Source organism: Callionymus lyra, chromosome 2, assembly GCF_982586985.1.
Source record: "Callionymus lyra chromosome 2, fCalLyr1.hap1.1, whole genome shotgun sequence".
NCBI classification, from domain to species: domain Eukaryota; kingdom Metazoa; phylum Chordata; class Actinopteri; order Syngnathiformes; family Callionymidae; genus Callionymus; species Callionymus lyra.
In genome coordinates, this window is record NC_141819.1 from 850161 (window position 1) to 862906 (window position 12746).

The window sequence follows — 12746 nt, forward strand, 5'->3', positions numbered from 1 at the left end:
TCTTTCGTTTAATGATCAAATCGTCCAAAATCGAAGCGAGTTCATCGATTAATCAAATGAATAATTAGATATTTTTCTTCATTTCGCAAATAAAAATGTTCATATTTATAAGTTCTCTAGAAAAATGTCACTTTAAAAAGATGATCTTGTTGATAAACATTTTCTAACTTTTCAAACTAAATATTCTCTGAAACAAAAACTTCTCGCAGTTTTCTTCAATATTCTTGTTTAGATCGATCGAATAATTGATCGTTTATTTGAGGTCAAACAAAGAAACCAGGGTCACGTGATCGTGATGATCCTGGTGCGATTATGAATGAATGTGCTCTTCTTTCAACACACACGCGCACGCACACACGCACAGCTCACGTCATTTTTATTCGTTTCCGTCCCTGAGGCGCAGCAGCGCCCCCTGGTGTTGAACCCTGAGCGTCAGTTTTGGTTCAGGTCGAGACAATAATTTATGACGTGTTAGTCCCTCAGTGACGTCACGATGTTGATCTGACATTTCAAATGATGGAACTTATTTTTTAATCCAATAGTTTTTATTTGAAGAAGGTTGAATTAATGATCATCATTTTTTTATTCCAAGAATTCAAAATCTAACGTCATACATTCTATATTTTTGACCTTCAAAGTATTTTAATTGAATATAAATGAGTCTCCAGACCAAAGCAACGGAGCTCAGAGCTGCTGATCAAACTCTCAGACGACATGTGACCCAGTAGCTCTGAGCTCCGTTGCTTTGGTCTGGAGACTCGATGACATTTATATTGAATCAAAAATACTATGAATTAAAAAACGTTGACTTCAGAAGATTTATTTTGAAGGAATGGAACGACTTTATTTTGAAACCTTCTGTTGATTTGAAAGCCTGACGACACTGATGAACCGACACGATCCGAAGTAAACATGATGGAAACACGAGCCCTTTACGAACGGACAGAATTGAACCAGCAACCTCCCGCACACCAGAGAATGAATGCATAGAAGAAGAATCACAGGCTCTTCTTCTGTCCTGTGTCGCTCCACGTCTCCGGCGGGCGTCAGAGCTCGTCCTTCTCCATCTGTTGGAACGCCTCCAGGTCGTCCTGCCAGTCCGTCAGCATCTGGTCCACCGACTGGTCGCTGCTCTGTGAAGAACCCGCTTCTTCTCGGGCCGGACCCGGGTCCTCCTCAGCAGGACTGACCTGCGGCTCTGGGGACGTCTCTGAGGCGGACTCCGAGGAGGTCTCCGAGGCGGTCTCCGAGGCGGACTCCGAGGCGGACTCCGAGGCGGACTCCGAAGCGGTTTTCGAGGCGGACTCCGAGGAGGTCTCCGAGGCGGTTTCCGAGGCGGTCTCCGAGGAGGTCTCCGAGGCGGTCTCCGAGGCGGACTCCGAGGCGGACTCCGAGGCGATCTCCGAGGCGGTCTCCGAGGCGGTCTCCGAGGCGGACTCCGAGGCGGACTCCGAGGCGGTCTCCGAGGCGGTCTCCGAGGCGGTCTCCGAGGCGGACTCCGAGGCGGACTCCGAGGCGATCTCCGAGGCGGTCTCCGAGGAGGTCTCCGAGGCGGTCTCCGAGGCGGACTCCGAGGCGGACTCTGAGGTGGTCTGGGTCTGGACGTCCGGCTCAAAAGAGTTGCTGGTCGTGGCTGCTGTGTGGCAGCTCTGACCCTCCACACCTGCACACACGTGACTCCACAGGTGAGTTTGCTAACATTCAAGTCACTACATTATTGTTCGTGTTATTTCTTAATTATTTTGTCAAGCTTTAATTGGTTTATTTAATAAATTAGTTAAACAAGATTATCAAAGTGACTGTTTTCACAGAGTTTGATTCTATGATGAAGGAGGGATGAAGGAGGGATGAAGGAGGGATGAAGGACTGATGAAGGAGGGATGAAGGAGGGATGAAGGACTGATGAAGGACTGATGAAGGAGGGATGAAGGACTGATGAAAGACTGATGAAGGACTGATGAAGGACTGATGAAGGACTGATGAAGGACTGATGAAGGAGGGATGAAGGACTGATGAAGGAGGGATGAAGGACTGATGAAGGAGGGATGAAGGACTGATGAAGGACTGATGAAGGAGGGATGAAGGACTGATGAAGGACTGATGAAAGACTGATGAAGGACTGATGAAGGACTGATGAAGGACTGATGAAGGACTGATGAAGGAGGGATGAAGGACTGATGAAGGAGGGATGAAGGACTGATGAAGGAGGGATGAAGGACTGATGAAGGACTGATGAAGGACTGATGAAAGACTGATGAAGGACTGATGAAGGACTGATGAAGGACTGATGAAGGACTGATGAAGGACTGATGAAGGACTGATGAAGGACTGATGAAGGACTGATGAAGGACTGATGAAGGACTGATGAAAGACTGATGAAAGACTGATGAAGGACTGATGAAGGAGGGATGAAGGACTGATGAAAGACTGATGAAAGACTGATGAAAGACTGATGAAGGACTGATGAAGGACTGATGAAGGACTGATGAAAGACTGATGAAAGACTGATGAAGGACTGATGAAGGACTGATGAAGGACTGATGAAGGACTGATGAAGGACTGATGAAGGACTGATGAAGGAGGGATGAAGGACTGATGAAGGACTGATGAAGGAGGGATGAAGGACTGATGAAGGAGGGATGAAGGACTGATGAAGGACTGATGAAGGACTGATGAAAGACTGATGAAGGACTGATGAAGGACTGATGAAGGACTGATGAAAGACTGATGAAGGACTGATGAAGGACTGATGAAGGACTGATGAAGGACTGATGAAGGACTGATGAAAGACTGATGAAAGACTGATGAAGGACTGATGAAGGACTGATGAAGGACTGATGAAAGACTGATGAAGGACTGATGAAGGACTGATGAAGGACTGATGAAAGACTGATGAAGGACTGATGAAGGACTGATGAAAGACTGATGAAAGACTGATGAAGGACTGATGAAGGACTGATGAAGGACTGATGAAGGACTGATGAAGGACTGATGAAGGAGGGATGAATGACTGATGAAGGACTGATGAAAGACTGATGAAGGACTAATGAAGGACTGATGAAGGACTGATGAAGGAGGGATGAATGACTGATGAAGGAGGGATGAAGGACTGATGAAGGAGGGATGAATGACTGATGAAGGAGGGATGAAGGACTGATGAACGAGTGATAACAGACTGATGAAGGACTGATGAAGGAGGGATGACAGACTGATGAAGGAGGGATGACAGACTGATGAAGGAGGGATGAAGGACTGATGGAGGAATGAAGGAGAGATGAACAAGGGATGAAGGACTGATGAAGGAGTGATGAAGGACTGATGAAGGAGGGATGACAGACTGATGAAGGACTGATGAAGGAGGGATGAAGGACTGATGGAGGAATGAAGGAGAGATGAAGGAGGGATGAAGGACTGATGAAGGAGGGATGAAAGACTGATGAAGGAGGGATGAAGGACTGATGAAGGAGGGATGACAGACTGATGGAGGAGGGATGAAGGACTGATGAAGGAGGGATGAAGGACTGATGAAGGAGAGATGACAGATTGAAGAAGGAGGGATGAAGGACTGATGAAGGAGAGATGACAGATTGATGAAGGAGGGATGAAGGACTGATGAAGGAGAGATGACAGATTGATGAAGGAGGGATGAAGGACTGATGAAGGAGAGATGACAGATTGATGAAGGAGGGATGAAGGACTTATGAAGGAGGGATGACAGACTGATGGAGGAGGGATGAAGGACTGATGAAGGAGGGATGATGGACTAATGAAGGAGGGATGAAGGACTGATGGAGGAGGGATGAAGGACTGATGAAGGAGGGATGAAGGACTGATGAAGGAGAGATGACAGACTGATGGAGGAGGGATGAAGGACTGATGAAGGAGGGATGAAGGACTGATGAAGGAGGGATGAAGGAGGGATGAAGGAGGAATGAAGGAGGGATGAAGGAGGGATGAAAGACTGATGAAGGAGGGATGAAAGACTGATGAAGGAGGGATGAAAGACTGATGGAGGGATGACAGACTGATGAAGGATGGATGAAAGACTGATGAAGGAGGGATGAAAGACTGATGAAGGAGGGATGAAGTACTGATGTGGTACTGATGAAGGAGGGATGAAGGACCGATGAAGGAGGGATGAAGGACCGATGAAGGAGGGATGAAAGAGAGGAGTCACTTACTTCCTTCTATCAAACTGCCAGGAAGATTTTTGCCTTTAAATATTTCTGCTGCTCAGATAAGGGAAGAGAAGAAGAAAAGATGAAGGTTCAGTTAAAGTGAGGAATAAACGAGAAAAGAAGGAGAAACATCGATGGAGGAATAAAAGCAACATTAACTTCTTCATCTTCGTCAACTGTTACTGTTCCATTACATGTTTCTTAACATGAAAGTACTCCGTTCCTCAGAGTAATACTACTGAACCTCACGGAGTAATAGTACTGAGCCTCTCGGAGTAATAGTACTGAGCTTCACGGAGTAATAGTACTGAGAGCTTCACGGAGTAATAGTACTGAGAGCTTCACGCAGTAATAGTACTGAGCCTCACAGAGGAATGCTACTGAACCTCTTGGAGTAATACTGCTGAGCCTCTCGGAGTAATACTACTGGGCCTCTCGGAGTAATACTGCTGAGCCACTCGTAGTAGTAATAGTAGTAATAGTACTGAGAGCTTCACTACTGGGCCTCTCGGAGTAATACTGCTGAGCCACTCGTAGTAGTAATAGTAGTAATAGTACTGAGAGCTTCACGCAGTAATAGTACTGAGCTTCACGGAGTAATAGTACTGAGTTTCACGGAGTAATACTACTGAGCTTCACAGAGTAATAGTACTGAGCTTCACAGAGTAATAGTACTGAGCTTCACGGAGTAATAGTACTGAGCTTCACGGAGTAATAGTACTGAGCTTCACGGAGTATTACTACCGAGCTTCACGGAGTAATAGTACTGAGCTTCACGGAGTAATAGTACTGAGCTTCACGGAGTAATACTACTGAGCTTCATGGAGTAATACTACTGAGCTTCCCGGAGTAATAGTACTGAGCTTCCCGGAGTAATAGTACTGAGCTTCACGGAGTAATAGTACTGAGCTTCACGGAGTAATAGTACTGAGCTTCACGGAGTAATACTAATGAGCTTCACGGAGTAGTAATAGTAGTAATAGTACTGAGAGCTTCACGCAGTAATAGTACTGAGCTTCCCGGAGTAATAGTACTGAGCTTCCCGGAGTAATAGTACTGAGCTTCACGGAGTAATAGTACTGAGCTTCACGGAGTAATAGTACTGAGCTTCCCGGAGTAATAGTACTGAGCTTCACGGAGTAATAGTACTGAGCTTCACGGAGTAATAGTACTGAGCTTCACGGAGTAATAGTACTGAGCTTCACGGAGTAATAGTACTGAGCTTCACGGAGTAATAGTACTGAGCTTCACGGAGTAATACTACTGAGCTTCATGGAGTAATACTACTGAGCTTCCCGGAGTAATAGTACTGAGCTTCCCGGAGTAATAGTACTGAGCTTCCCGGAGTAATAGTACTGAGCTTCACGGAGTAATAGTACTGAGCTTCACGGAGTAATAGTACTGAGCTTCACGGAGTAATACTAATGAGCTTCACGGAGTAATAGTACTGAGCTTCCCGGAGTAATAGTACTGAGCTTCACGGAGTAATAGTACTGAGCTTCATGGAGTAATAGTACTGAGCTTCACGGGGTAATAGTACTGAGCTTCCCGGGGTAATAGTACTGAGCTTCCCGGAGTAATAGTACTGAGCTTCACGATATAATAGTACTGAGCTTCCCGGAGTAATAGTACTGAGCTTCCCGGAGTAATAGTACTGAGCTTCCCGATATAATAGTACTGAGCTTCACGGAGTAATAGTACTGAGCTTCATGGAGTAATAGTACTGAGCTTCACGGGGTAATAGTACTGAACTTCCCGGATTAATAGTACTGAGCTTCCCGGAGTAATAGTACTGAGCTTCCCGATATAATAGTACTGAGCTTCCCGGAGTAATAGTACTGAGCTTCCCGGAGTAATAGTACTGAGCTTCCCGGAGTAATAGTACTGAGCTTCACGGAGTAATAGTACTGAGCTTCACGGAGTAATAGTACTGAGCTTCACGGAGTAATACTAATGAGCTTCACGGAGTAATAGTACTGAGCTTCCCGGAGTAATAGTACTGAGCTTCACGGAGTAATAGTACTGAGCTTCATGGAGTAATAGTACTGAGCTTCACGGGGTAATAGTACTGAGCTTCCCGGGGTAATAGTACTGAGCTTCCCGGAGTAATAGTACTGAGCTTCACGATATAATAGTACTGAGCTTCCCGGAGTAATAGTACTGAGCTTCCCGGAGTAATAGTACTGAGCTTCCCGATATAATAGTACTGAGCTTCACGGAGTAATAGTACTGAGCTTCATGGAGTAATAGTACTGAGCTTCACGGGGTAATAGTACTGAGCTTCCCGGATTAATAGTACTGAGCTTCCCGGAGTAATAGTACTGAGCTTCCCGATATAATAGTACTGAGCTTCCCGGAGTAATAGTACTGAGCTTCCCGGAGTAATAGTACTGAGCTTCCCGGAGTAATAGTACTGAGCTTCACGGAGTAATAGTACTGAGCTTCACTCAGAAACTGTTTCCTCCAACTGAGAAAAATCTCTAAACTTAGGAAAATGTTGTCGGAACATGATCTGGATCTTATAATCCATGCGTTTGTTTCTTCTCGTATGGACTATTGTAACAGTTTGTTTTCATGTCTTAACAAGAAGGATCGTCTCGTCTGCAGTTGATTCAGAACTCTGAGCCGCTCTAGTAGAAGAACTCACATTTCTCCTTCAAACTCTTCACTGGCTTCACGTTTCTTTCAGGATCAACTTTAAAATTCTGGTTCTTACTTTCAGATCTATTCATGGTCAGACCTTCATGATCTGATCCAGCCTTACACCCCAGCTCGGGCTCTGAGGTCTGTGGATCAGAATCTACTGATGGTTCCACGCACACGGTTCAGGACCAGAGGAGAGAAATCTTTTCAGGCTGTTGCTCCTAAGCTTTGGAACGATCTTCTCTCTCTTTGTGTTTGATGATCTACTGACTCCTTCAAGAAACATCTGTGTTTGATGATCTACTGACTCCTTTAAGAAACATCTGTGTTTGATGATCTACTGACTCCTTTAAGAAACATCTGTGTTTGATGATCTACTGACTCCTTCAAGAAACATCTGTGTTTGATGATCTACTGACTCCTTCAAGAAACATCTGTGTTTGATGATCTACTGACTCCTTCAAGAAACATCTGTGTTTGATGATCTACTGACTCCTTCAAGAAACATCTGTGTTTGATGATCTACTGACTCCTTCAAGAAACATGTGTGTTTGATGATCTACTGACTCCTTCAAGAAACATGTGTGTTTGATGATCTACTGACTCCTTCAAGAAACATGTGTGTTTGATGATCTACTGACTCCTTCAAGAAACATCTGTGTTTGATGATCTACTGACTCCTTCAAGAAACATGTGTGTTTGATGATCTACTGACTCCTTTAAGAAACATCTGTGTTTGATGATCTACTGACTCCTTTAAGAAACATCTGTGTTTGATGATCTACTGACTCCTTCAAGAAACATCTCAAGACGTTTCTATTTGTTCAGGCTTTTCCTTGAATTTCTTGAACTCCTGTGTTGTTCTCGGTATTATCTTGATCTTTGAAGTATGTACTTTTTTGAGTATTGTTTTGATTGTTAAAGCGCTTTGTGACCCTGGTCTCGAAAAGCGCTATATAAATAAATATTACTTACTTACTTACTTACTTACTTCACGGAGTAATAGTACTGAGCTTCACGGAGTAATAGTACTGAGCTTCACGGAGTAATAGTACTGAGCTTCATGGAGTAATACTACTGAGCTTCACGGAGTAATAGTACTGAGCTTCACGGAGTAATAGTACAGAGCTTCACGGAGTAATAGTACTGAGCTTCACGGAGTAATAGTACTGAGCTTCATGGAGTAATAGTACTGAGCTTCATGGAGTAATACTACTGAGCTTCACGGAGTAATAGTACTGAGCTTCACGGAGTAATAGTACAGAGCTTCACGGAGTAATAGTACTGAGCTTCACGGAGTAATAGTACTGAGCTTCATGGAGTAATAGTACTGAGCTTCATGGAGTAATACTACTGAGCTTCACGGGGTAATAGTACTGAGCTTCCCGGAGTAATAGTACTGAGCTTCCCGGAGTAATAGTACTGAGCTTTACGGAGTAATACTACTGAGCTTTACGGAGTAATACTACTGAGCTTCAAGGAGTAACAGAACCTTCTCACCTCTATCTCGAGCTCTGTCACTCAGCAGGACCTCCACCTCCGTGTACTCCTTGAGGGCCTCCAGCAGGATGTTGCCCTCCTTGTGGAACAGGAAGAGGAGGGGGATGGTGACATCATCAGTGCTGCGACCGTCGCCTGCCATTTGAAACAAGGGAGCCGTGTCGCTGCTGCTGCCCTCGTTGTCGTCTGCAACCACATTTATTTATTTATTAACGCTTGATTTTATATATATATTGTATTATATCTATGTACATGTGTATATATACGTGTGGATATTTATATATTACCATTCAAATCATTAAAAACTGACATAAGTTCAATATTGTTTCATTCATATTATTGGTATAATAGAGTCTCCAGGTCTGTGAGTCACATGATGGTCTGTGAGTCACATGATGGTCTGTGAGTCACATGATGGTCTGTGAGTCACATGATGGTCTGTGAGTCACATGATGGTCTGTGAGTCACATGATGGTCTGTGAGTCACATGATGGTCTGTGAGTCACATGATGGTCTGTGAGTCACATGATGGTCTGTGAGTCACATGATCGTCTGTGAGTCACATGATGGTCTGTGAGTCACATGATGGTCTGTGAGTCACATGATGGTCTGTGAGTCACATGATGGTCTGTGAGTCACGTGATCGTCTGTGAGTCACATGATGGTCTGTGAGTCACATGATGGTCTGTGAGTCACATGATGGTCTGTGAGTCACATGATGGTCTGTGAGTCACATGATGGTCTGTGAGTCACATGATGGTCTGTGAGTCACATGATCGTCTGTGAGTCACATGATGGTCTGTGAGTCACATGATCGTCTGTGAGTCACATGATCATCTGTGAGTCACATGATGGTCTGTGAGTCACATGATGGTCTGTGAGTCACATGATGGTCTGTGAGTCACATGATGGTCTGTGAGTCACATGATGGTCTGTGAGTCACATGATCGTCTGTGAGTCACATGATGGTCTGTGAGTCGCATGATCGTCTGTGAGTCACATGATCATCTGTGAGTCGCATGATCGTCTGTGAGTCACATGATGGTCTGTGAGTCACATGATGGTCTGTGAGTCGCATGATCGTCTGTGAGTCACATGATCGTCTGTGAGTCACATGATGGTCTGTGAGTCGCATGATCGTCTGTGAGTCACATGATCATCTGTGAGTCACATGATGGTCTGTGAGTCACATGATCGTCTGTGAGTCACATGATCATCTGTGAGTCACATGATCGTCTGTGAGTCACATGATCGTCTGTGAGTCACATGATCATCTGTGAGTCACATGATGGTCTGTGAGTCACATGATCGTCTGTGAGTCACATGATCGTCTGTGAGTCACATGATCGTCTGTGAGTCACATGATCGTCTGTGAGTCACATGATCATCTGTGAGTCACATGATGGTCTGTGAGTCACATGATCATCTGTGAGTCACATGATGGTCTGTGAGTCACATGATCATCTGTGAGTCACATGATGGTCTGTGAGTCGCATGATCGTCTGTGAGTCACATGATCATCTGTGAGTCACATGATGGTCTGTGAGTCGCATGATCGTCTGTGAGTCACATGATCATCTGTGAGTCACATGATGGTCTGTGAGTCACATGATCGTCTGTGAGTCACATGATCATCTGTGAGTCACATGATCGTCTGTGAGTCACATGATGGTCTGTGAGTCACATGATCATCTGTGAGTCACATGATCGTCTGTGAGTCACATGATGGTCTGTGAGTCACATGATGGTCTGTGAGTCACATGATGGTCTGTGAGTCACATGATGGTCTGTGAGTCACATGATGGTCTGTGAGTCACATGATGGTCTGTGAGTCACATGATGGTCTGTGAGTCACATGATGGTCTGTGAGTCACATGATGGTCTGTGAGTCACATGATGGTCTGTGAGTCACATGATCATCTGTGAGTCACATGATCGTCTGTGAGTCACATGATCGTCTGTGAGTCACATGATCATCTGTGAGTCACATGATCATCTGTGAGTCACATGATCGTCTGTGAGTCACATGATCGTCTGTGAGTCACATGATGGTCTGTGAGTCACATGATGGTCTGTGAGTCACATGATCATCTGTGAGTCACATGATCATCTGTGAGTCACATGATCATCTGTGAGTCACATGATCGTCTGTGAGTCACATGATCATCTGTGAGTCACATGATCGTCTGTGAGTCACATGATGGTCTGTGAGTCACATGATGGTCTGTGAGTCACATGATGGTCTGTGAGTCACATGATCGTCTGTGAGTCACATGATCGTCTGTGAGTCACAGACCATGTGACACATCAACAGTTACACTCCTGTATCACACACATCAACAGTTACACTCCTGTATCACACACATCAACAGTTACACTCCTGTACCACACACATCAACAGTTACACTCCTGTACCACACACATCAACAGTTACACTCCTGTATCACACACATCAACAGTTACACTCCTGTATCACACACATCAACAGTTACACTCCTGTATCACACACATCAACAGTTACACTCCTGTATCACACACATCAACAGTTACACTCCTGTATCACACACATCAACAGTTACACTCCTGTATCACACACATCAACAGTTACACTCCTGTATCACACACATCAACAGTTACACTCCTGTATCACACACATCAACAGTTACACTCCTGTATCACACACATCAACAGTTACACTCCTGTATCACACACATCAACAGTTACACTCCTGTACCACACACATCAACAGTTACACTCCTGTATCACACACATCAACAGTTACACTCCTGTATCACACACATCAACAGTTACACTCCTGTATCACACACATCAACAGTTACACTCCTGTATCACACACATCAACAGTTACACTCCTGTATCACACACATCAACAGTTACACTCCTGTATCACACACATCAACAGTTACACTCCTGTACCACACACATCAACAGTTACACTCCTGTATCACACACATCAACAGTTACACTCCTGTATCACACACATCAACAGTTACACTCCTGTACCACACACATCAACAGTTACACTCCTGTATCACACACATCAACAGTTACACTCCTGTATCACACACATCAACAGTTACACTCCTGTACCACACACATCAACAGTTACACTCCTGTAACACACACATCAACAGTTACACTCCTGTATCACACACATCAACAGTTACACTCCTGTACCACACACATCAACAGTTACACTCCTGTATCACACACATCAACAGTTACACTCCTGTACCACACACATCAACAGTTACACTCCTGTATCACACACATCAACAGTTACACTCCTGTATCACACACATCAACAGTTACACTCCTGTATCACACACATCAACAGTTACACTCCTGTATCACACACATCAACAGTTACACTCCTGTATCACACACATCAACAGTTACACTCCTGTACCACACACATCAACAGTTACACTCCTGTACCACACACATCAACAGTTACACTCCTGTATCACACACATCAACAGTTACACTCCTGTACCACACACATCAACAGTTACACTCCTGTACCACACACATCAACAGTTACACTCCTGTATCACACACATCAACAGTTACACTCCTGTATCACACACATCAACAGTTACACTCCTGTATCACACACATCAACAGTTACACTCCTGTACCACACACATCAACAGTTACACTCCTGTACCACACACATCAACAGTTACACTCCTGTATCACACACATCAACAGTTACACTCCTGTACCACACACATCAACAGTTACACTCCTGTACCACACACATCAACAGTTACACTCCTGTATCACACACATCAACAGTTACACTCCTGTACCACACACATCAACAGTTACACTCCTGTATCACACACATCAACAGTTACACTCCTGTACCACACACATCAACAGTTACACTCCTGTATCACACACATCAACAGTTACACTCCTGTATCACACACATCAACAGTTACACTCCTGTATCACACACATCAACAGTTACACTCCTGTACCACACACATCAACAGTTACACTCCTGTATCACACACATCAACAGTTACACTCCTGTATCACACACATCAACAGTTACACTCCTGTATCACACACATCAACAGTTACACTCCTGTATCACACACATCAACAGTTACACTCCTGTACCACACACATCAACATTTACACTCCTGTATCACACACATCAACAGTTACACTCCTGTACCACACACATCAACAGTTACACTCCTGTACCATACACATCAACAGTTACACTCCTGTATCACACACATCAACAGTTACACTCCTGTACCACACACATCAACAGTTACACTCCTGTACCACACACATCAACAGTTACACTCCTGTATCACACACATCAACAGTTACACTCCTGTATCACACACATCAACAGTTACACTCCTGTATCACACACAT

The 12746-nt window shown here is 44.4% G+C and overlaps 1 protein-coding gene across 2 annotated transcripts in view; it reads right to left on the reverse strand.

Annotated features, from left to right (window-relative positions):
* Positions 1-209: 209 nt before the first annotated feature.
* edem3 (ER degradation enhancer, mannosidase alpha-like 3) overlaps positions 210-12746 on the reverse strand; it is a 37224-nt gene continuing 24687 nt past the window's right edge. The window contains exons 19-21 of one of the 2 annotated variants that reach the window (XM_087783163.1): positions 8322-8507; positions 4182-4229; positions 210-1663 (exon numbers count right to left, since the gene is read on the reverse strand). In XM_087783163.1, the coding sequence (XP_087639289.1) occupies positions 1047-1663; positions 4182-4229; positions 8322-8507 (851 nt within the window). In that variant the 3' untranslated portion in view covers positions 210-1046. The remainder of the gene's footprint in view (positions 1664-4181; positions 4230-8321; positions 8508-12746) is intronic. The other variant, XM_087783162.1, reaches the window with a different exon arrangement.